This window comes from Chiloscyllium plagiosum, unplaced genomic scaffold (assembly GCF_037043375.1).
Source record: "Chiloscyllium plagiosum isolate Xiang-an unplaced genomic scaffold, Cpla_swu_hap1 HiC_scaffold_38, whole genome shotgun sequence".
Taxonomy (NCBI): Eukaryota; Metazoa; Chordata; class Chondrichthyes; order Orectolobiformes; family Hemiscylliidae; genus Chiloscyllium; species Chiloscyllium plagiosum.
In genome coordinates, this window is record NW_028270176.1 from 17102273 (window position 1) to 17127692 (window position 25420).

At 46.2% G+C, this 25420-nt stretch overlaps 1 protein-coding gene across 3 annotated transcripts in view; it reads right to left on the bottom strand.

Moving 5' to 3' along the window:
• LOC122544164 (cell adhesion molecule CEACAM6-like) overlaps positions 1-25420 on the bottom strand; it is a 68349-nt gene that overhangs the window by 3006 nt on the left and 39923 nt on the right. For 2 of the 3 annotated variants that reach the window (XM_087980994.1, XM_087980995.1), the window contains exons 3-9: positions 13122-13397; positions 12763-13020; positions 11145-11268; positions 8655-8710; positions 5120-5184; positions 2862-2903; positions 2690-2732 (exon numbers count right to left, since the gene is read on the bottom strand). In XM_087980994.1, coding sequence (XP_087837120.1) covers positions 2718-2732; positions 2862-2903; positions 5120-5184; positions 8655-8710; positions 11145-11268; positions 12763-13020; positions 13122-13397 — 836 coding nt within the window. In that variant the 3' untranslated portion in view covers positions 2690-2717. Of the gene's footprint in view, positions 1-2689; positions 2904-5119; positions 5185-8654; positions 8711-11144; positions 11269-12762; positions 13021-13121; positions 13398-25420 lie in introns of all 3 variants that reach the window. The other variant, XR_015753701.1, reaches the window with a different exon arrangement.

The window sequence follows — 25420 nt, forward strand, 5'->3', positions numbered from 1 at the left end:
GATTCTATGATTTTACTTGTATGCAGAGAAGGAATATCAGATAGGCTCAAGTCCTGAAACTACTGAACTATTAGAAAGCAGTTGATCTGGAACGGAAGCCAAAACATTAATTTTTCCCTCTTCCCAGATCTGGAAGTTTAGGTAAATAATGCAGCACTGGTTCCATGTGAAGCCTATCAAAGCTGAACTTAATTTGTTTAAGGTGCTCAGTGTGGTTATCTTTGGAATTTCAATAATCAGTAATTTGACATTCTATAGTGCTTCAGTGGGCAATTAAAAGTGAACCACGTTGCTGTGGGTCTGCAGCCACAGTGATAATCAGCAACAACTTTGCATTCAGTTAGATAGCCCAAAAGTGTTAAAGAGGGATTGGAGGGGGTGGAATGGGGAAGCTCACACACTACAGGCTTCAGTGAAGTTGAGAAAGGAGGGAGGGAAAGATGAGCAACAGGGAAAAGTAGCAGAAAAAGAAAAATGTGACAGGGCGAGAGAGAGAATTGGATCGAGAGGGAGTGACTGGGGCCCCAAGAGAAGGTAATGGTGTGAGAGACAGTGCTACCAGGAAAGAGATGGGGAGAGAACGATATGGGAAAGAGAGGGAGAGAGACGGTGCACAAAGAAGATGGAGAGAATGAGAGAGAGAGGCGAGATGGTACAGCAGGGAGAGGTGGAGTGTGAGATAGGATGAGAGGAAGAGAGAGATAGATGGGGTGAGAGGCAGATGGAATGATTAGGTGACAGGGAGAGACAGAGCAAGGGGAAGTGAGTGGAGGAGTTGGAGATAGGTTTTGAAACAACTCCAGATTTTACAATGAATAAAATGTTCTCCAGCAGCCAATGATGCAAGTTGAAACCAAGTCTTTAACATATTCCTTTGGGGAGTCTCTGGACAGTTAGGTTAGTGAGAGTGCCATGATGTTTCCACCTCCTCCTGACTGAAACACTAATCAGTACTTAGCACGTTGACAATGCACTCAAATGGCATGCGTTATTCTACAGTGCAGAGAACCTGAATGACTGTTCACTTCAAGTTCAAAATTCACAACAGCACATGTTGAAATTGGGTTCACTAGATCCGGTTATGTGTGAGTAAGCACTGTAAATAGCTCTGAAAGCACATTTGTTCTCAAGAAAACCTGATTGTTTTGTAACAGCCTTCCAGGAAATATGCACACTGTGAAGATTAAAGTCTCCACTCTTACACAAGATATTCAACATTGAATGGTGATGCATATTTACCATCTTGATATGTTTTACCCCTGTTCTGAGAATAAATAAAAATGTGTGCATTCTCTATCTTTATAATCTGAATATAATGGAGGTCTTGCAAACATTTCATACAATTATATAATACATGTATTGTAATTCTATGTATGGACAGAGAGCAATTACAATACAGGTGAGGGTCTTTGGCCCATCAAGTCTGTCCTGCTAAATCAACATTGAATCTGCACTAGTCCCACTTTCCAACACTAGTCTTATAGCCTTTAATGCTATGACATTTCAAGTGCTCATCCAAGTGCTTGCTAAAGATTGTGAGGTTACCTGTCTCAACTACTCACCCAGGCAGCCCATTCCAGACACAGGTCCCCACCCTCTGAGTGAAAGAAGTCCTCAAATCAACTCTAAATTTCCTTCATTTCACCTCAAAATTCCATCGTTACAGATCAAGGGGAAGTGTTGCTTTCTATTCACCGACCCACGTCCCTTATAATCCCAAGCTCTTCTGGTGCAGCGTTAATGATACTACCTCTGGTCAGGAGAACAGGGTTCAAGCCCTATCTGCTCCAGCAATTGTAATAATATTTCCAAATTGGTTAATTAGGAAATAACTACTCCCTCGTAATCTCATACACCTCTATTTTGTCTGCCTCAACCTCGTCTGTTATAAAGATAACAACCTGATCTGATAAAGTAAGCAACAAATGCTGGACATCACGATAGGTCAGACAACATTCATGGACAGAGAGCAAGCTAACACTTCGAGTCTAGATGACTCTTCATCAGAGATCTGACAAACAGTCATCTGGACTCAAAGAATTAGCTTGATCTCTCTCCATGGATGCTGTCTGACCTGCTGTGATCTCCAGCATTTGTTGCTTTCAGTACAGATTCCAGCATCTGTAGTAATTTGTTCCAAATGAACTTACACAGCCTCTCTTTATGCTCAACTTCAGGTAACTTCCTGGTAAAATGCCTTTGGATCCCCTCCAGTACCATCACATCCTTGCTGTGGTGTGGAGACTAGAACTGCACACAGTACCCCAGCTGTGACCGAACCAAAGTTCTGTACATCTCCAACATAACCTCCTCACTCTTATAATCTATCTTGAATGATAAGGGCAAGCACCCCATATGTCTTCTTAACTACCCCATTAGCCTACCCTTTGCCTTCAGGGATGTATGGACAATATCCTGCTGAGCTTCCTAGTGTTCTGATTTCTAATCAATCTGTTCAGACACATCTCTGGAAGAGGTGGGACTTAAAACCTTGGCTCCCAGCCTCAAAGGTTATTACTGTACTAGACGTATTCTTGTTATTACTGCAAGTATTTTTGACCAACCTGCTCAGGATGTTGTAACACATGTGGGAATTGAAACTAGATCTTCTGGCTTTGACGTAGGGTCACTACCACTGTACTGCAAGACTGTGCTCTTCAGTAACTTAAAAACTTTTCTGTCAACTTACCTGTCAGTTCACAGTACACAGTCAAATCTTACGGCTGCAATTCCTGTTACAACCAAAAGGATAGCTGTTATTCATGAACAAAAGTAGCGAGTGATTTAAAGAGATCCTTTGTAAAATAGGGAATACATTGTAACTGGATTTTTGAAATGAATATACAAAATGAGGTCCTGACCAAGTAGAATGCGTTCCCATCAGGTAGATTTGTATCGCTCTCCTGTACAAATGAAATTAAAGAGAAAAGATTATGTAATAAGGTTCTGCAAAAAAATGACACAGTACCTTCAGAAATTAGACATGTCCATGTTCAGTCAAGTGAGTTCAGCTCAAAGGCAGGTCCTTTGCTCATTCTCAACTGATGACTCATATCGAGCTGTTTTCTTTGGCAGTCTTTGTTAACCACAGTTTACCACTACCCCCCACCCCCCGCCACCACCTCCCCCCCCCACCCCCCCCTCCCCCAAATAAAGGCTGGTGAGGAAACCAGTTCCAAGTCTACCTCATAGAGTCGTACAGATGTACAGAACAGAAACAAACCCTTTGCTCCAACTCGTCCCTGCCGACCAGATATCCCAACCCAATCTAGTCCCATTTGCCAGTACTGGGCCCATATCCCTCTAAACCCTTCCTATTCATATACCCATCCAGATGCCTTTTAATTGCTGTAATTGTACCAGCCTCCGCCAGTTCCTCTGGGAGCTCATTCCATACACGTACCACCCTCTGCGTGAAAACATTGTTCCTGAGGTCTCTTTCATATCTTTCCTCTCTCACCCTAAACCTATGCCCTCCAGTTCTGAACGCCCCCCCACCCCAGGGAAAGGACTTTGTCTATTTACCCTATCCATGCCCCTCATGATTTTATAAACCTCTATAAGGTCATCCCTCAGCCTCCGACGCTCCAGGGGAAAACAGCCCCAGCCTACACAACCTCTCTCTTTAGCTCAAATCCCTCCAACCCTTGGAGGATTGTAAATCTTTTCTGAACCCTTTCATGTTTCACATTATCCTTCTGATAGGAAGGAGACCAGAATTGAACGCAATATTCCAAAAGTGGCCTAACCAACACCCTGTATAGGTGCAACATGACCTCCCAACTCCTGTACCCAATACTCGGACCAATAAAAGAAAGCATACCAAACAGCAGTCAGAGCAAAAATCAAGTTTGCTGTTGAATTTTACATTTTGTTTTCTTCATCTTTACCTTGGAGTTGGGAACTGTGACCTGAGAGCTGACCATGACCTTTGGATTGAGAGCAGCAGCATGTTAAAACATGCACTGTCAATGTTATGGTTCTGGAGAGGCGTTATGCTCATAACAAACATTGAATGTTAACTGGGGCATAATGGGCAGGCAACCAGTCTAACAAAGAGAAGCCAGGGTTTAACTTTGACCTTTCACTTATGTTTGAGTCAGAAGTAAAGTACCTGCAAAAACTGCAGGATGGAAGTTTGATTGCTGTCTGGTTAACCCCTGATCATCAACTTATTGAAAATATGGAGAATAGAATCTCTGTAGGAAATGAACGAATATTCCTTGGAGTCTATTGGAAGCTATCTACGTACATCAGGAACCGAGAAAGATACCGTCCCATGTTCCTCTGATGTTATGAATCACGGAAACAGCTTAAGATAGTGGCCAGTTCGATGTTATTTATTTTTGCATTTTGGAGACACAAACTGTGTCTGTTTGCCTGTCTGTCTTTGTATGAGAGTGGGGCTAGAATAAAGAAAGATTGGGTTTAAATCATAGATGTTAATTCGATTATTTTGTGACATAGCATTGTTCTGCTAAACCGACTGTATTATTAACAGCTTGTCAAATCTTTAAGCTATGGTATCTGATATCAATTGTTCACAAAGTCTGGTGCTGGCTATTAACCTCATTAGGAACCACTGGGTCAATTTTGCAGGTTATTTGATATTTTAATTTTACTGTGTTGGAAACACAGGGATAGGCAGGCTGACTTGATTTGGTTGTCTGTCTCCGTGTCGGAATATTTGTGTTGTCGACAATTAGAACACTAAACAAAGTTAGCGGAGATCTGTCTCTGGTGTTTCATACATCTCAAATTGCAATCTGATCCAAACTTCCCATCCTCAAAATGAATTTCAGTGGTGAAAGTCCACTTTGAACAATGAAGGAGCAAACGCTCATCCAATTTCAATCTGATGAGATTCTCATTTTGGCGATGACATTAGAAAGCCACATCAAGATGCTATCTTCCACGAGGAACGTTTATGGATTGTCGTTAGATCCAGTTGGGTCCTGAGTAAGGGAAAGGAAACTGAATCCTATAGACCTCACCCCAGTATGGCCTATCTGTTAATGCAGCTCATTTCAATTACAGAAATGACAGCGTTGGTTGCACAAGACAGTTTTTACTCAATACTCTCAACAGTGTAAGCATCCATTAAAATAAGTGGACCAACCTTCTCTGTTCTTGGAATATTTTCATATATCGCTGCTGAATTTTCATCCAATACAGTGCAGTATTCTGTGGGAATGCAAATCGTTAATTAGAAGATTAGAATCTTGACAGTGTGGAAACAGAATCTTTGGCCTAACAAGTCCGCACCGGCCCTCTGAAGGGTAGCTCACCCAGACTCACTCCCCTACCCTATATTTACCCCTGACTAATAACCGACACCATGGGCAATTTAGCACAGCCAATTCACCTTGCCCGCACCTCTTTGGATTGTGGGAGGAAACCCACGCAGACACAGGGAGAATGTGCAACCTCCACACAGACAGTCACCCAAGGCTGGAATTGACGTGGGGCCCTGGCACTGTGAGGCAGCAGTGCTAACCACTGAGCCACAGTGCCACCCTTACCATATTGAATCAGAGAATGAAGCAAAACAGAAACAAACCTTTTCACCTGCCACTTCATTATCAGCTCTACATACTATCCCGGGATCATTTGGTTGGATTGAGGATTTGTGTTACCGAGTTCAGGGTTACCATGAAGAATTGTCCTTCTCAATCTTTTCCCCTTGCCTGATGTGTGGTGACCCTCAGGTTAAACCACTGCTAATTGTCTATCTCTAGTAAGAGGGCAGCCCCATGGCCTGGTAAGACTATGGAGGCTTTACTCCCATTTCCCCACGGCTTTGTCAATAAGTTCCCTTCAATTTTCATTGGAAATTCCTTTGCAATTTGCTTGAAGTGGCATTTTGGACTGTATATTTTGGCTGGGAAAAACTCTGCATCTCACAGCTGTTAACTTTTAAATTTTTAATCCTGCAATTAATTTGCTCTTTTCTGTGTCTGAAAACAGCCTGGCCTAATATCCTCTGTGTCACAATTGTTTTATCACCTCTGTCAAATTTCTGTTTAACCTCAATTCTTTAAGAGGAATCACCCTGATATGTCCAGTCTCTCCACTGAACTAAAGTCCTTGTTTCCTGTCAGTAATCTGGTCACACACACACACTTCAAGACACCAACATTAGCCTCAAATCAATGAATCATCTCAGTGCCAAAAGACTTCAAACAATTAATTTCCTTTGGAGGAATTATAGTTTTATTTTTTGCTCTATATGCTGATTTCTAAACGGATTCTGTGTTTCCCTAAATAAATGATTAGATTAGATTACTTACAGTGTGGAAACAGGCCATTCGGCCCAACAAGTCCACACCGACCCTCCAAAGAGCAACCCACCCATACCCATTCCCCTACATTTACCCCTTCACCTAACACTACGGGACAATTTAGCATGGCCAATTCACCCTAACCTGCACATTTTTGGACTGTGGGAGGAAACCCACGCAGACACGGGGAGAATATGCAAACTCCACACAGTCAGTCGCCTGAGGTGGTAATTGAACCCAGGTCTCTGGCACTCTGAGGCAGCAGTGCTAACCACTGCACCCGTGGCTACTAGGGTGAGAAAATTACAATCAAAGGCATTCATTTGAAACAATCTTAATTTCGGAATGGGAAGCTTTAAGATTATAAGAGTGATTTAAACTTTACATGTTCATGTTAAATGAGTAACAGAGTCAGAGTCCCATTTCACATATCATTTTACACAACAGGTAAGGAAAAAAAATGATTTGCTCTCATCTGTCCCCAGACAGAAGTGACTCTTGCATAGGCACATGGATGATAGTAAAATGAAGGGTATGTAGGTTAGTTTGATCTTACAGTAGGATAAAAGGTTGGCACAACATCAGGGGCCAAAGGGCCTGTGCTGTGCTGTTCTATGTTCTATGAAACAGCCTGAATGCGTCATTATCTGGGTTGTCGTGATAGCTGACTGATAAGACAAATGGAGCTCATTGACTAAGTTGTCAAAGTCCTGTTCAGTCATTAGGCAGACACAACTGGTGGTGATCTGCCCACGCCTCGGCTGAGGAGAGAGGTTGTCAAGAAGAGAACAGGAATTACAACCGTTGTAGGAATTGAACCCATGCTGTTGGTGCCACTCTTCAAACCTGCCATTCGGCCAACTGAACTAACAACCCCTTTCACAAAAACTGGGGACCAAAGAATTCAAAACATCCATCTCCTTGTTAGTCCCCTAAGTAGCGTGCGTGCATGGAGTAGTTGGGACTGAGAACCCAGATGCTTTGACTCCTGAGTACTGGGTTCAATCCTGGTTGACCAGTTATCGGTAGGGTATTATTAAGCTGGAGAGGGTTCAGAAGATATTATTATGTTGTCAGGTACGAAAGGTTTGAATTATAAAGAAAGGCTCGATAGGCTGGGACATTTTTCACTAGAGTATAGGAGGTTGAGAGGTGACCTAATACAAGTTTATAAAATCATGAGGATAGGTTTAAGGGCAGGTACCTTTTACCCAAGGATGGGGGATTTCATGACTAAGGGACACAGTGTGAGGAGAGAGATTTTAAAAAGACATGAGGGGCAAATCTTTTACCCAGAGGCTGATTTGTGTGTGGAATGAGCTTCCTGATGAAGTGGTGGATGTGGGGACAGTTACAACATTTAACAGCCATTTGGATAAGGCCATGAATGGGAAATGTTTAGAGGGATATGGGCCAGGAGCAGGCAAATGGGACTGGTTTAGTTTGGGATTACGTTTGGCATGGACTGGTTGGATGGAAGAATCCCTTTCTGTGCTGTACGACTCTTTGACTGTACTCTGCACAGTCTTGAGCTTTCATGAAGAAAAGGTCAAAGGAGTCAAAACCGACAAGAAACAGAGCATGCGTGATGTATAAGTCAAGAGATTTGCAATAGCAGATAGTTCGCATTAGGAATAACCTCTGTTCACCATTCACAAAATAGTACAATGTTGAATATGTGCATGAAGTAGAATTTTCAGTCATGCATGTGTTGAGAATAGTGTCCTCAAAATGAACATCAAGCGAGCCATGCAATCACTGGGCGGCACAGTGGCACAGTGGTTAGCACTGCTGCCTCACAGCTCCAGAGACCCGGGTTCAATTCCCGCCTCAGGCGACTGACTGTGTGGAGTTTGCACGTTCTCCCAGCGTCTGCGTGGGTTTCCTCCGAGTGCTCCGGTTTCCTCCCACAGTCCAAAGATGTGCAGGTCAGGTGAATTGGCCATGCTAAATTGCCCATAGTGTTAGGTAAGGGGTAAATGTAGGGGCATGGGTGGGTTACGCTTCGGCGGGTCGGTGTGGACTTGTTGGGCCGAAGGGCCTGTTTCCACACTGTAATGTAATGTAATCTAATCTAAAGCATAGAACGAGGATTGATGCATTCGCTTGTCTTCATTTAGTTATGACGTTGGTCTGGGGTGGACAAATCACACGACGCTGGGTTCTAATTTTTAAAAATTTGTTTAGTTGAAAACACAAGCTTTTGGAGTCCTGCTACAACCCCCTGTCGTGTGATTTTTAAACTCATTTAGTTACAAACAAAAGAAATTAAATGAAAAGCAAAATGATGCACTAAATTAACTCGAAGTCAACAAGCAGAGTTAAAGCCTGCACTGCCACAGCAGTGTGGAAATACTGAAACATTTCACCTACCATTTGCTGTTTGACTAAAGTTCCTTTCGTGTTGTCCCTGTGTTTGAGCTTCATTCCTAAACAATTGTGGTGTGACAGAACAAAATGTCAACTGCTGAGGGGGAGTGTCATGTCAAGAAGTAGATCGAAACATAAAATTATGTTCATTAATGATTTCTTATTAAGGAACATATTTTGCGAATTGGAAGCAACAAATTCACTGAATACTGGCTGACACCCACGTTATGCATAAATACTGTAAGAACATAAGAACCAGGACAAGGAATTGGCCGTTCCATCCCTTGGGTCTGAGAGCACACGTTTAATACAATCATTGCAGATTGCAGCATGGACTCAACTCCACTTTACTGCCCTGTCGTTATAACCTTTCAACTGTTTAAAAATCTGACACCTGCTCCTCAAATTAATTCAGCACCCACCACAATCGGGGGGTAGCAAATTCCATAGATTCATAGCCCTTTGAGAGAACTAATCCCTCCTTATCGCTGTCTTAAGTCTGTCCATTTGCAGTTTAAAACTACAGCCTCTCATTGTGGAATACCCCAAAACAGGGAATATCTGCTCCACGTCTTCTTGAGCATATGAAACATAAATGAAAGGTTATATATTTAGTTGTTTCTGCAAGTAGCGAAATAAGGAAACTTGAAGCTACTGGAAAAGAGAACGATTCTGGCCAAATGTTTAGATTCTCTCTCTCTCTCTTACAGTTTGAATCGATAGGAGATGCAAAGTCAAATCACAGTATCAAAATGTGAAGAGAGACGTTCAAGTTCCTGTGATGTAGTGGTAGTGATCTTAATTCTGATTTAGCTATGTTTTGGGTCCAACCCCAACTACTCCAGAGCTGTGTAATAATGCTTCGAAAAATTTATACAATTTTCTATTAACCCCCTCTCCAGGGCACAAAACAAGCGGCCTGAGTTTTACTCCAGAGTCGAGAAAATGTGGAGCTGGAAAGGCACAGCAAGTCAGACAGAGGAGCAGACAAGTTGACGTTTTGGGTCAGGACCCTTCATCAAGACTTGGGGTGGTGGGGGAGAGGGGAAGGAAGCTCAGAAATAAATAGAGAGAAGGGGTTGGGACTGGGGGATGGTTGGGATGGTGATAGGTGGATGCAGGTAGTGGGTGATCATGAGTGGTCAGTGGGATAGGTGGAGCAGACAGGTGAGAAGGAAGATGGAAAGGTTAAGTTGGGTCAAGGAGGTGGGGAGGAGAGGGAGGGATGGGCATGGGATGAGGTTTGGGGGTAGGGAGAATTTGAAGCTGGTGAACTCTATGGTGAGGCCATTAATCTCCTGAGGCGCCTTTTCCCTCCAGTGTGCGTTGTGGCCTCATTTTGACAGTGGATGAGGCCTAGGATGGACGTGTCGCCAAGGGAGAGGGAGGGGGTGTTGAAAATGGCTGGCAACCAGGAAGTGGTGTTGATCGGAGCGTAGAGAGCACAGATGCTCCCCGAGTCGGAGCTTGGTCTCTCCTGATGTAGAGAAAACCACGTCAGGAGCATTAGAGCAGGTTGGAAGAAGTGCCGTGGAACAAGAAGTGGCAGAGTTAAATCAGAGTTGAGGAGAAATTGCTTCTCTCAGATGGTCAGAGTGCGGTGGATGGTGGGACAGTGAATAAAGTTAAGGAGGAGATCAACAGATTTTTAATTAGTCGTGGATTGTAGGGTGATGAAGAGTGGGCCGGAAAGAGGAATTGAGGCCAAGGGGAGATCAGCCATTATTACGTTAAATGGCAGAGCAGGGGGCTAAATGGCCTCACCCTGCCCCTTGTTCTTATGTTCTTACAGTCCCAGAGTAAGGATATACTATCTAGAAAGGCCTTAATCAATTTGAAATATGCAGCGAATACAAATATGCCTATAATTACTGAAGTAGACAGGCAAAAGGCTGGGAGAACACAGCAAGCCAGGCAGCATCAGGAGGTGGAGAAGTCAACATTTCAGGTGTAACCCTCCTTTAGGACTGGGGGTGGGTGTAGAGAGAGGGGGGGCGGGGGGCTGCACATAAAGGGGTTGGCGGGGTTTCAGGGTGGTGAAGTGGGGATAGGCGGAGACAGTTAGAGGGTACGTCCTGGTTGATCGATGGGAGCAACGAATCCGGCAGGTGGCTGGGAGGGGTGGAAGGGGAGGGGGATGGGGCTGGGAATGGGGGGGGGTGATGTGAAGGGTGGGTTGTTTGAAATTGGAGAACTCGGTGTTGAGTCGCCCGGGCTGTGGGCTGCCCAGGCGGAAAGATGAGGTGTCGTTCCTCCAATTTGCGGTGTGGTAATGTAGGAGGTCAACATTGACTCCTGGTACTGTCTGGCTTTCTGTGTTCGTCCAGCCTCCTGCCCCGTCTAATTTGGATTCTGACATCTGCAATTATTTTTTTCTTCTTCTAATTACTGAAGCAGAAATAATGGAATAATTTTTTTTTTAAGAAAAGCGTGCTTTGCTGGCCTTGGGCAATGCTATGAGGTGCGCAAGGAAATTTTAAACACTGCATTTACTCATCCTTCTTCCTTTTGATCATCCACGCACTGATCCCGCTGATCAAACCGAGACTGAGAAGAACTGCAGTTACTATGGCTACTATGACTCCATCACTTAGTTCGGTGCTGCCAGTGAGTTTGCCTGAAAATGCAAGAAAACACAATGCTGAGCTTGCCAGAGATGACTGCATACCAGGAGCAATGTGTAGATGTTTAAGATATCTTCATGTTGTAATATCTGACCAGCTTCAAATTGCAAACGTCCTTGGAATAAAAGTGATCATGATCGAAACTTGTAGAGCTCAGCGTCAAGAAATTGAAAATGAATTCCCATGCGACCAGCTAACTGAATTTCTGTTCTCTTCATCCTATGATGCGGTTGTTGTTTCTTCCTACAGCTCCTGCCCACAAGTGCAAATGGAAATTTGGCATTTATTTCTAAAGGAATGGAATATGAAAGTAAGGATGTATTGCTGCAACTGTAAAAGGCATTGGCGAGACCGCACCCCAAGTATTGCAAACGATTTTGCTTCCCTGACTTGGGAAGGGATGCAGTTCCATTGGAGGCAGTTCAGAGGAAGTTCACGAGATTGATTCCAGAGATGGGGTGTTTGCCTTATCAAGGGATATTGAACTGTTGAGGTCTACACTCTCTGGAATTTAGAAGGAAGAGAGGAGATCTAATTGAGGCATATAAGATACTCAAGGAGGTTGACAAAGTGGATGTGGAGCCGATATTTCTTCATGTGGTGCAACCTGGAATGAGAGGTCCTAGTTTTAGAATAAAAGATAGCAGATTAAGACAGAGATGAGGAGAAATTGTAACTCTCAAAGGGTCATGAAACTGTGGAATTCAATCCCACAGAGTGCAGTGGATGCTGAGACATTGAGTAAATTTAAGGAGGAGATAGATAGATTTTTCATTTTAATTCTTGCATGTCCTTGGCAGGGCAGGACAAGGAGTTGAAGTGATCGGTCACAGGGCAATGGGGTTGATTGGTGTGTATGTCCCAGAGGGGTTCTCTGAAACATTCCGCAAGTTAGCATCCTGTCTCTCCAATGTAACCACAAGTGATCAATGTCAACTTCACCACTTTCCTCATCTCCCCTCCCCCCCCCCACCTTATCCCATCTCCAACCCTCCAACTCGGCACTGCCATCTTGAACTGTCCCACCTGTCTCCACCTTCCTTCCCACCTATCTGCTCCACCCTCTGCTACGACCTATCGGCACCCCCTCACCTTTATCTACCTATCGCCTTCCCAGCTACCTTGCCCACCCCCCCCCCCCGCCTCACCCCCTCCCATTTATCTCTCAGCAAACCCCCCTCCCATCCCGCCACATTCCTGATTAAGGGCTGATAATTGAAAGATCGATTCTCCTGCTCCTGGGATGCTGCCTGACCGGCTGTACTTTTCCAGAACCACACTGATCTCCCTTTCCCCTATAGTAAAACCTTGTTCAGTCTCAAAAGTCGAACAGCCTTCAGATTATATTGCATTCGGAAAACCTGAGTGATGATTCTTTTGTTGTTAATTTGGGCAGTATAATCTAGATAACGGTTCGAAATGTAAAGGGTAGCTGGTGTTAGGTTTTTGTAGGTTGTATTGAAGTTTGCAGTAAATCATTTGTTTACCTTGTACAATCACTTGTACAGTAACGTTGCGGCTTTCCTTGTTAATGATGTTTTTAGCCTGACAAGTATAATTCCCACTATTATTCCTGCTCAGCGAGTCAATGTTAGAAACTTGTCCCGTGTTTAAAAGTCGACTCCCATTGTACCATCGATATCGAGCAGGTGGGATTGACACAGCAGAACAACGTAAGGTAAGCATTTTTCCCACTTCGACTTGAATTAGCCCTGAGGGTGTGATAGAGACATTCTCTGGTCCATCTATCAAATAAAGGAATCGAGACAGTCTATGATTTCTATTCAGCCAAAACAATTGCTAACATTGAAAGTAGAAAAATGCTTTAAGCTCCCTTTGTACTTACAATTAATCCGCAGGATGGTATGCCCGGACTCACTGCTAAAGTTATTGCTGGCTTGGCATTGATATATTCCTGAATCATTTCTGTTCACATTGACTATAGTCAGGGTGACATTGTCTGAAGAAAGTAGCGTTCTGGAATTAAACTGGATATCTCGGCTATTTTTGAGCCATTTTCGTGACTGCACAGAACCTGAGGCATGGCAAGTTAGTAAAACGGTGTCAGTGTTTTCAACTGGTTTTGAATTGTTGACCAACACAAAGACATTGTAAACTGCGTCTGTGAACGAAATGGGACATAAGGTTATGCTCTTTTCTCTGCATCATCTGCTGGTCCTTTGTAGGTTCATCAACTTCCTCTTTAATGGGAATCAACTTCAGTTAGATTCAGTGTCCAGAGGAACCTCGATTATCCGAACATCAATTATCCGAACTTCGGATTTTCCCAAGAAGTTCCGCTAAAAACGTTACAGCAAAGAGGTAAGTGAATTTGGATAACCTGTACCGGAGAACATGTGAAAATGCTGGCAAAAGCAAAGAAACAGGAATATCTCAAGCATCAGCGACTGTATATTTTTTACGCGAGTGTTAGTTAGAGTCCTTTGCAAAAGTAAGTGATTTATTCCTGTCAATGTTACTGGCCGTTCATGGAAATCAGAGAAAGTGAGCAGATGTACTTCTGTGTTTCTATCACGGAAACTAATGTATGCTCTTGTGATTGTAGAAGCTGTTGGGGACCTTGCTTAATGCTGGATTTGTTATACAATATTTATGTGATGGTAAGGGTTTGGTCCTTCTCAGTTTAACCTGCAATTGGCAGAATGCAAAGATTGGCTGGTTTAAATTAGGCATGATGGCTCAGTGGTTAGCACTGTTGCCTCACAGCTCCAGGGACCTAGGTTCGATTCCCACCTCGGGCGACTGTCTGTGTGGAGTTTGCACATTCTCCCCGTGTCTGCGTGGGTTTCCCTGTGTGCTCCGATTTCCTCCCACAATCCAAAGATGTGCAGGTTCGGTGAATTGGTCATAGTCGGGGGTAAATACGGGGAATGGGTCTGGGTGGGTTACTCTTCGGAGAGTCGGTTTGGGCTTGTTGGGCCGAAGGGCCTGTTTCCATACTGTAGGTAATCTAATCTAAAAATTGCAGACTCATCAAAATTATAGATTTAAATAAACTCTCCAGTAGAGCAGTTTGATCAGAACAGCTTCCCTTGTTTAAGATCAAATCAATTATCAGAATAATCAATTATCCGAATTAAATAGTGCCTGCCCATCTGGTTTGGATAGTCGAGGTTCCTCTGTATACGTCAATAGTCCTGAACCATCTTGTGACACAGTGGTAATGTCCTTGCCACTGAAACAGATACCTAGGCTCAAATTACAACATCCCTGTAACAGGTAGATTGAGAAATGTCTACGTTTCAACTCTGCCTCAACTAATCTGTGGCTGAAATTCTGCTTTATTCACCTGCGCCCTCTGGGCCTAAGCAAAGTGGTTCACTCCTGCCCAGCATCTCAACTTGCATTTGTCGAGATTTTGAGTGCATTCCTGGGATGACAAGGCTGGAATCAAAGGAGAGGTTGAATTGATTAAGATTATGCTCACTCGAATTCAGAAGGAAGGGTGGGGGGGGGGGGGGGGGGGCAGAGGGGGCGTTGGGTAGTCTTACATAAACCGATAAAATTCTAACAACACTGGACAAGATGAATTCAGGAATGATGTTCCCGATGGTAGGAGCAACGTACTGCAGATGCTGGAATCACTACTGAAAGCAAAGGAAATGCTGGAAATCACAGCGGGTCAGGCAGCATCTGGGGGGAGAGAGAGCACTCTAATGTTTCGAGTCTAGATGACTCTTCATCAGAGCTGATGTGAAGAGTGGAAGAGGCAGTACAGGGCAGCACGGTGGCTCAGTGGTTAGCACTGCTGCCTCACAACGCCAGGGACCCAGGTTCCATTCCTGCCTTGGGTAACTGTCTGTGTGGAGTTTGCACATTCTCCCCATGTCTGTGTGGTGCTCTGGTTTCCTCCCACAGTCCAAAGATGTGCAGGTCAGGGTGGATTGGCCAGGGGTGATTATGGGCAATGGATCTGGGTGGGTTACTCTTCGGAGGGTCAGGTATGGACTTGTTAGGCTGAAGGGCCTGTTTCCAAACTGTAGGGAATCTAATCTAATCTAATTTATGCAATGGTGGGGTAATGGGGGAGAAAGAGTATTGACCATTCAGATTAACTGATCAGAATGCAAAAATGGAAGAACAATGGCTATATCTAACTGCCAAACTGGAAAGAGCAGTCAGTCCCACTGAGGTGGGGGGAGGAGGGGGTTGGGAGAGGGGAGAGAGGACAGGGAGACAGAGAATGATTAGATTAGATTACATTACATTACAGTGTGGAAACAGGCCCTTCGGCCCAACAAGTCCACACCGGCCCGCCGAAGCGCAACCCACCATACCCCTACACTTACCCCTTACCTAACACTACGGGCAATTTAGCATGGCCAATTCACCTGACCTGCACATCTTTGGACTGTGGGAGGAAACCGGAGCACCCGGAGGAAACCCACGCAGACACGGGGAGAACGTGCAAACTCCACACAGTCAGTCGCCTGAGGCGGGAATTGAACCCGGGTCTCAGGCGCTGTGAGGCAGCAGTGCTAACCACTGTGCCACCGTGCCACCCACAAAACGTCCACACTAACCAACCCGCTGACATTGTCCCTTTCACCTAACACTACAGGCAATTTAGCATAGCCAATTTACCTAACCTGCACATTTTTGGACTGTGGGAGAAAATCCATGCAGACACAGGAGAATGTGTAAACTCCACACAGACAGTCACCTGAGGCAGGAATTGAACCAGGGTCTCTGGCGCTGTGAGGCAGCAGTGCTAACAATTGTGCCAATGTGCTGACCAATGGAACAAGCAAATCTGAAAGAAAGGGAAGAATTGGGAGTAGGTTCACACTCTTCAGTCCAGCAGGTTACAAAGTGCCCAGTCTGAAGATGAGATGTTGTTCCCCCATTGCAGCATTGCTGGGGACAGACCAGTGGGCACGCGAGCAGGGCGCTGTGTTAAAATGACCAGCTAGAGGAACGTCAGGGTCATGTTTGCACATGGACAAGAGGTGTGCTGCAAAGCGGTCACCCAATCTGCGTTTGGTTTCTCCAATCCAATTCTCCTGTCCGTACATAAGCATTACCCCGGCCTTCTCATTGTCGGTCATTTTAACACAGCCCCCCTGCTTGCGTGCCCACTGCTCTGTCCCCAGCAATGCTGCAACACTCCAGTGAATCACTGTGCAAACTGGAGGAACAACATCTCATCTTCACACTGGGCATTTTACAACTCCCATTTCTTCCCTTCTTTTTCGTTTTACTTGTTCCAATCTCTGTCGCCCTCTCTCCATTCCCCTCCACCACCCCCCCATTTGGACTGTCTGTTCTTTCTAGTTCGGCAGCTGGACACACCATTGGTCTGCATTACTCACATTCCGATCCCTGTTCACCACCTACAAGGCACAAGTCAGGAATAAGTGCGGCCTGGATGGGGGCAGCCCCGATAACACTCAAGAAACACGACACCATCCAGGGACCCCCACTTGATTGGCCCCACATTGACTCCCTCCCACACCGACGCTCAGTAGTGGCAGTGTGTACCACCTACAGAGGAACTTTGATCATCCAAATATCAATTATCCGAATATCGGGTTATCCGAAGGAGATCTCGAGGTCCCGATAGAAACATTACATCAAAGACGTGTTTCCAACACTGATAACGTCTTTTGTTTACAATGATTAAAGGTGAACGTGGCTTACTGAAATGCTGCCGAGAACAGTGCTGGACTGATGGGAGCCCAGGCACCGCCTCCAAATGACTGACCGCACTCCCTCTCTCTATCCCCCCAGACTTTCCCTGGAGTTCTACATAGTGGTGTTCCCTAAACCCCACGTCCCCAGATAATCTCTCCAACACTGTCCTGTACAGGGCAAACGTGGAACCTGTCAAAAAGTTGCAGTAAAACGTTTGTGTGCGTGTGCCTGTGTGTCTGTGTGAGAGAGTAAGTGTGTGTGTGTGTCTGTGGGTGTGTGGGGGTGTCTGTGTCTCTGTGTTTGTGTGTGTCTGTATCTGTGTGAGAGAGTATGTGTGGATATGTGTGTGTATGTATGTGTGTGTATGTGTTTGTGTGTGTATGTGTGTGTGTGATTGTGTGTGTGTGAGAGAAAAAGTGTGTGTGTGTGTCTGTGGGTATGTGGGGGTGTCTGTGTCCCTGTGTTTGTGTGTGTCTGTATCTGTGTGAGAGAGTGTGTGTGGATATGTGTGTGTATGTATGTGTGTGTATGTGTGTGAGTGTGTGTATGTGTGTGTATATGTCTGTGTGTGTGTCTGTGTGAGTGTGTGTGTGTCTGTGTATGTGTGTCTGAATGAGTGTGTGTGTGTCTGTGTCTGCGTGTCTGTGTGTGTGTCTATGTGTGTGTCGGTGTGTGTGTCTGTGTGTGTTTGTGTCTGTGTGTGTATCTGTGTCTGTGTGTGTGTCTGTGTGTGTGTCTGTGTCTGTGTGTGTGTCTGTGTGTGTGTCTGTGTCTGTGTGTGTTTATGTCTGTGTGTGTGTGTATGTGGGTGTGTCTGTGGGTGTGTGGGGATGTCTGTGTCTCTGTGTCTCTGTGTTTGTGTGTCTGTGTGAGTATGTATGTGTGTGTATGTGTGTGAGTGCGTGTATGTGTGTAAGAGAGTGTAAGTGTGTGTGTGTCTGTGTGTGTGTCTGCGTGTGAGTGTGTGTGTGTGTCTGTGGGTATGTCTGTGTGTGTGTCTGTGTGAGTGTGTGTGTGTCTGTGTACGTGTGTCTGAATGAGTGTGTGTGTCTGAATGAGTGTGTGTGTGTCAGTGTAAGTGTGTGTTTGTGTGAGTGTATGTCTGTGTGCGTCTGTGTGTGCGTCTGTGTGTGTCTGTGTGTGTGTCTGTGCATGTGTCTGTGTGTGTGGGTGTGTGGGTGTCTGTGTGTGGATGTGTGGGTGTGTGGGGGTGTGAGTGTGGGTGTGTGTGTGTGTGTGAGTATGTGTGTGTGCATTTGTCTGTGTGAGTGTGTGTGTGCCTGTGTGTGTGTGAGTATGTGTGTATGTGTCTGTGTGTATGTGTGTGTCTGTGTGTGTGTGTGTGTGTCTGTGTGTGTATGTGTGTGTGTCTGTTTGTGTGTGTCTGTGTATGTGTATGTGTGTATGTCTGTGTGTGTGTGAATGTGTATGTCTGTGTGTGAATGTGTCTGTGTGTGTGTCTGTGTGTGTGAGTGTGTGTGTAGGTGTGTATGTGAGTGTGTGTGTGCATCTGTGTGAGAGAGTGTGTGTGAGTGTATGTGTGTGTGAGTGTGTGTATGTGGTTGTGTGTGTGGGTGTGTGTGTGAGTCTGTGTGTGTGTGCATGTGTGTGAGAGAGTGTGTGTGTGTGTGTGTGTGTGAGTCTGTGTGTGTGAGTGTGTGTGTGGGTGTGTGAGTGGGTGTGAGTGTGTGTGCTTGGGTGGGTGTGTGGGTGTGTGAGAGTGTGTTGGTGTGTGTGGGTGTGTGTGTGAGTGTGTGCGTTAGTGTGTGTGTGTGTGGGTGTGTGTGTATGTGAGTGTTTGTGTGTGTGAGTGCATATGTGGGTGTCTGTGTGTATGTGTGTGTGTCTGTGTGAGTGTGTGTGAGTGTGTGTGTGGGTGTCTGTGTGTCGGTGTGTGTGTGTGTCTGTGTGAGTGTGAGTGTGTGTGGGTGTGTCTGTGTGAGTGTGAGTGCGTGTGGGTGTGTCTGTGTGAGTGTGAGTGCGTATGAGTGTCTGTGTGTATGTGTGTGTGAGTGTGTGTGTGAGTATGTGAGTGTGTATGTGAGTGTGTGTGAGTGTGTGTGTATGGGTGTGTATGAGTGTGTGTGAGTGTGGGTGTGTGTGGGAGTGTGTGGGAGTGTGTGTGTGAGTATGTGTGTGGGTGTGTGTGAATACATGTGTGTGAGTGTGAGTGTGTGTATGTGTGTGTATGTGTGTGTGTGTGGGTGTGTGTGTGCATGTGAGTGTGTGGGTGTGTATGTGCTTATGTGAGTGTGTGTGTGTGTCTGTGTGTGTCTGTCTGTGTGTGTCTGTGTGTGTGTCTGTGTGTGTGTCTGTGTGTGTGAGTGTGTATGTCTGTGTGTGTGAGTGTGTTTGGGTGTATGTCTGTTTGTGTATGTGTGTCTGTATGTGTGAGAGTGTGTGTGAGTGTGTGTGGGTGTGGGTGTGTCTGTGTGTCTGTGTGTGTGGGTGTGTGGGGGGAGCGTGGGTGTGGGTGTCTGTGTGCCTGTGGGTGTGTCTGTGTGAGTGTGCGTGTGTGAGTGAGTATGGGTGTGTCTGTGTGAGTGAGTGTGTATGAGTTTGTGTGTGTGAGTGTGTGTGTGTGTGAGTGTGTGGGTGTGTGTATATGTGTGTGTGTGAGTGTATGTGGATGTGTGTGTGTTGATGCCTATGTGTCTGTGTGTGTGTCTGTGTGTGTGAGTGTGTATATCTGTGTGTGTGTGTGTGTGTGTGTCTGTGAGTATGTCTCTGTGTGTGTCTGTGTATGTATGTGTGTCTGTGTGTGTGAGAGTGTGTGTGTGAGTGTGTGTGTGAGTGTGTGTGTGGGTGTGGGAGTGTGGGTGTGGGCGTCGGTGTGTCTGTGTGTGTCTGTATGAGTGTGTGTGTGTGGGTGTCTGTGTGTCTGTGTGTGTCTGTGTGAGTGAGTGTGTGTATGTGTGTGTGTGTGTGGGTGTGTGTGTGCATGTGAGTGTGTGGGTGTGTGTGTGTGTGTATGTGAGTGTGTGTGTGTGTCTGTGTGTCTGTCTGTGTGTGTCTGTGTGTGTGGGTGTCTGTGTGTGTTTATGTCTGTGTGTGTGAGTGTGTATGTCTGTGTGTGTGAGTGTGTCTGGGTGTATGTCTGTTTGTGTATGTGTGTCTGTATGTGTGAGAGTGTGTGTGAGTGTGTGTGGGTGTGGGTGTGTCTGTGTGTCTGAGTGTGTGGGTGTGTGGGGGGAGCGTGGGTGTCTGTGTGTCTGTGGGTGTGTCTGTGTGAGTGTGCGTGTGTGTGTGAGTGAGTGTGGGTGTGTCTGTGTGAGTGTGTGTGTGTATGAGTGTGTGTGTGTGAGTGTGTGGGTGTGTGTATATGTGTGTGTGTGAGTGTATGTGGATGTGTGTGTGTTGGTGCCTATGTGTCTGTGTGTGTGTGTGTGTGTGTGTGTGTGAGTGTGTATATCTGTGTGTGTGTCTGTGAGTATGTCTCTGTGTGTGTCTGTGTATGTATGTGTGTCTGTGTGTGTGAGAGTGTGTGTGTGAGTGTGTGTGTGAGTGTGTGGGTGTCGGTGTGGGAGTGTGGGTGTGGGCATCGGTGTGTCTGTGTGTGTCTGTATGAGTGTGTGTGTGTGGGTGTCTGTGTGTCTGTGTGTGTCTGTGTGAGTGTGTGTGTGGGGGTGTGTCTGTGTCTGTGTGTGTCTGTATGAGTGTGTGTGAGTGTGTGTGTGGGTGTCTGTGTGTCTGTGTGGGTGTCTGTGCGAGTGTGTGTGAATGAGTGTGTGTGGGTGGGTGTGTGTATATGTGTGTGTGGGTGAGTGTGTGTGTGGGTGTGTGTATACGTGTGTAGGGGTGAGTGTGTGGGTGTGTGTGTATGTGAGAGTGTGTGTGCATGTGTGAGTGTGTGTGTGTGGGTGTGAGTGTGGGTGTGTGTGCGTGAGTGAGTGTGTATATGCATGTGTCTGTGTGAGTGTGTGTGTCTGTGTGTGTGTGAGTATGTGTGTATGTGTCTGAGTGTATGTGTGTGTCTGTGTGTGTGTATGTGTCTGTGTGTATGTGTGTGTCTGTGTGTGTGAGTGTGTGTGAGTATGTGTGTATGTGTCTGTGTGAGTGTGTGTGGGTGTGTGTGTCTGTGTGTGTGGTTGTGTGTGAGTGTGTGTGTGTGAGTGTGTGTGTGGGTTTGTGTATGTGTGTGAGAGTGTGTGTGTGTTTGGGTGGGTGTGTGAGAGTGTATTGGTGTGTATGGGTGTGTGTGTGTGAGTGTGTGTGTGTTAGTGTGTGTGTGTGTGAGTGGTTGTGTGTATGAGTGCATGTGTGGGTGTCTGTGTGTATGTGTGTGTGTGTCTGTGTGAGTGTGTGTGTGTGAGTGTATGTGTGTGGGTGTGGGTGTCAGTGTGTTGGTGTGTGTGTCTGCGTGAGTGTGTGTGTGAGTGTGTGTGGGTGTGTCTGTGTGAGTGTGTGTATGTATGTATGTGTATGCATGTGTGTGTGTTTGGATGTGTGTGTGTGAGTGTGTGTGTGTGTGTGAGTATGTGTGTGTGTGGGGGGGGGTGAGTGTGTATGTATGTGTGTGTTTGAGTGAGTGTGTGAGTGTGTGAGTGTATGTATGTGTGTGTTGGAGTGCTTGAGTGAGTTTGTGGGTGTGTGTGTTTATGTGTGTGTGAATGTGCGTGGTTGTGTCTGTGTGAGTGTGTGTGAGTGTGTGTGTGTGTTTGAGTGAGTGTATGTGTGTGTGTTTATGTGTGCGTGGGTGTGTATGTCTGTGTGAGTGTGTGTGTCTGTGCATGTGCGTCTGGGTGCGTGTGTGTAAGTGTGCGTGAGTATGTGTGTGTGTGTGTAGGTGGGTGTGTCTGTATGTGAGTGTGTGTGTGAGTGTGTGTGGTTGTGTGTGTGTGGATGTGTCTGTGTGAGTGTGTGTGTTTGGGTGTGTGTGTGTGAGTGTGTGTGTGGGTGTGGGTGTGAGTATGTGTGTGTGTATGTATGAGTGTGTTTGAGTGAGTGTGTGTATGTGTGTGTGAGTGTGTGTGTGTTTGAGTGAGTGTGTGGGTGTATGTGTTTATGTGTGTGAGAGTGTGTGTGTGTCTGAGTGTGTGTGTGTGTGCCTGTGCATGTGTGTGTGTTTGGGTGCGTGTGTGTGTGTGAATGTGTGAGTGTGTGTGTGGGTGAGTGTGAGTATGTGTGGGTGTGTGTGTGAATGAGTGTGTGTATGTATGTGTGTGTTTGAGTGAGTGTGTGGGTTGTGTGTTTATGTGTGTGTGAGTGTGTGTGTATGTGTGTGTGCGCATGGGTATGTGTGTGTGGGGGTGTGTGGGTGTGTGAGTGTGTGTGAGCTTGTGTGTGTGTTTGTGTGTGCGAGAGTGTGTGTGTGTGTATGTGTGTGTGGGTGTGTGAGTATATGTATGGGAGGGTGTGTGCTTGTGTGAGTGTGTGTGTGGGTGTGTGTGGGTGTGTGAGTGTGTGTGCATGTGTGTGTGTGTTTGTTTGTGTGTGGGTGTATGTGTGTGGGTATGTGTTTGTAAGTGTGCATGTGTGTGTGTGAGTATGTGTGTGAGTGTGTGTGTTTGTGTGGGTATGTGGGTGTGTGTGTGAGTGTGTGTGTCTGTGTGTAGGGTGTGTATGTGAGTATGTGTGTGTGGGGGGGGTGAGTGTGTATGTATGTGTGTGTTTGAGTGAGTGTGTGGATGTGTGTGTTTATGTGTGTGTGAGTTTGAGTGACTGTGTGGGTGTGTGTGTTTATGTGTGTGTGAATGTGCGTGGTTGTGTGTGTGTGTATGTGTGTGTGTGTGAGTGTGTGTGTGTTTGAGTGAGTGTATGGGTGGGTGTGTTTATGCGTGTGTGGGTGTGTGTGACTGTGTGAGTGTGTGTGCCTGTGCATGTGTGTCTGTTTGGGTGTGTGTGTGTGAGTGTGCGTGTGTGTGTGAGTGTGCGTATGGGAGGATGTGTGTTTGTGTGTCTGTGGGTATGTCTGTGTGTGTGTCTGTGTGAGTGTGTGTGTGTCTGTGTACGTGTGTCTGAATGAGTGTGTGTGTCTGTGTGAGTGTATGTCTGTGTGTGCATCTGTGTGTGCCTGTGTGTGTGTTTGTGTGTGTGTGTGAGTGTGTGTGGGTGTATGAGTGTGTGTGTTTGTGTATGTGTGGGTGTGTGTGTGGGTATGTGTTTGTAAGTGTGTGTGTGTGAGTATGTGTGTGAGTGTGTGTGTTTGTGTGGCTGTGTGGGTGTGGGTGTGTGTATGAGTGTGTGTGTCTGTGTGTAGGGTGTGTGTGTGTGTTTGTGTGTGGGGGGGTGAGTGTGTATGTATGTGTGTGTTTGAGTGGGTGTGTGGATGGGTGTGTTTATGTGTGTGTGTGTGTGTGTTTGAGTGACTGTGTGGGTGTGTGTGTTTATGTGTGTGTGAATGTGCGTGGTTGTGTGTGTGTGTGTGAGTGTGTGTGTGTGTATGTGTGTGTGTGTGAGTGTGTGTGTGTTTGAGTGAGTGTATGGGTGTGTGTGTTTATGTGTGTGTGGGTGTGTGTGTCTGTGTGAGTGTGCGTGCCTGTGCATGTGTGTCTGTTTGGGTGTGTGTGTGTGAGTGTGCGTGTGTGTGTGAGTGTGCGTATGGGAGGGTGTGTGTTTGTGTGTCTGTGGGTTTGTCTGTGTGTGTGTCTGTGTGAGTGTGTCTGTATACGTGTGTCTGAATGAGTGTGTGTGTGTCTGTGTAAGTGTGTATGTGTGTGTGTGTCTGTGTGAGTGTATGTCTGTGTGTGCGTCTGTGTGTGTCTGTGTGTGTTTGTGTGTGTGTGTGAGTGTGTGTGTGTGGGTGTGTGTGGGTGTATGAGTGTGTGTGTGCATGTGTGTGTGTTTGTGTATGTGTTGGTGTGTGTGTGGGTATGTGTTTGTAAGTGTGCATGTGTGTGTTTGTGTGAGTATGTGTGTGAGTGTGTGTGTTTGTGTGGGTGTGTGTGTGTCTATGTGTAGGGTGTGTGTGTGTGTGTTTGTGTGTGTGTGAGTATGTGTGTGTGAGGGTGTGTGTGTATGTGTGTGTGTGTGTGGGTGTGTGTGTGTGGCTGGATGTGTGTATGTGTGTGGGCGTGTGTGGGTTTGTGTGTGTGTGAGTGTGTGTGTGGGTGTGTGTGTATGTGTGTGTATGTGTGTGTGTTTATGTGTGCGCGGGTATGTGTGTGTGTCTGTGTGTGGGGGGTGGGTATGTATGGGTGTGTGTGTGTGGGTAGGTGTGTGTGGGTGTGAGTGTCAGTGTGTGTGTATGTGTGTGGGTGTGGGTGTATGGGTGTGTGTGTGTGTGTGTGTGTGTGTGTGTGTGGGTGTGTGTGTGAGTATGTGTGTGGATGTGTGTGTGAGTGTGTGTGTGTGTAGATGTGTGTATGGGTGTGTGTGTGAGTGTTTGTGTGTATGTGTGTGGGTTTGTGTGTATGTGTGGTTGTGTGTGTGGATGCGTGTGGGGGTGGGTGTGTGTGGGTGTGTGTATGTGTGCATGTGTGGGTGTGTTTGTGTGAGTGGGTGTGTGTGTATGTGTGTGTGAGAGTGTGTGTGTGTGTGTGTATGAGTGTCTGTGTGTGAGTGTGTGAGTGTGTGTGTGTATGTGTGTGTGTACATGTGTGTGTGAGTGTATGTTTCGGTGTGTGTGAGTTTGTGTGTGAGAGTGTGTGTGTAGAGGCGTGTGTGGATGTGTCTGTGTGAGTGTGTGCGTGCGTGTGCATGTGTGTGTGTTTGGGTATGTGTGTGTGTGTGTATGTGTGGATGTGTGTGTGGGTGTGTGGGTGTATGTATGTGTGTGTTTGAGTGAGTGTGTGGGTGTGTGTGTGTGTGTGTGTGGGTGCGTGGGTGTGCGTGTGTGGGTGTATGTGAGTGCATGTGAGTGTATGTGTGAGTGTGTGTGTATGTGTGTGTGAGTGTGTGTGTGTTTGAGTGAGTGTGTGGGTGTGTGTGTTTATGTGTGTGTGAGTGTGTGTGTATGTGTGGGTGGGTGTGCCTGTGAGAGTGGGTGTGTGTGCCTGTGCATGTGTATGTGTTTGTGTGTGTGAGTGTGTCTGTGTGGGTGTGTGTGAGTATGTGTGTGTGGGTGTGTCTGTACGTGAGTGTGTGGTTGTGTGTGTGTGAGTGTGTGTGAGTGTGTGTGTGTATGTGTGTGTGAGTGTGAGTGTATGTATGAGTGTGTTTGAGTGAGTGTTTGGGTGGGTGCGTTTATGTGTGTGTGAGTGTGTGTGTGTATGTGTGTGTGCGTGGGTGTGTGTGTGTTGGTGCGTGGGTGTGCGTGTGTGGGTGTGTGTATGGGTATGTGTGTGTGTGGGGGGGAGTGTGTGGGTGTGTGAGTGTATGTGAGTGTGTGTGGGGGTAAGTGTGTGGGTGTGAGTGTGTGTGGAAGTGTGTGTGTTTGTGTGGTGTGTGTGTAAGTGTGTGTGTGGGTGTGTGTGTGAGAGTGTGTCTGTGGGCGTGTGAGTGTGTTTGAGTGTGTGTGTGAGGGTGTGTGTGTGTATGTGTGTGTGTGGGTGTGTGTGTGTGTGGGTATGTGTGTGGGTGTGTGTGTATGTGTGTGGGTGTGTGTGGGTT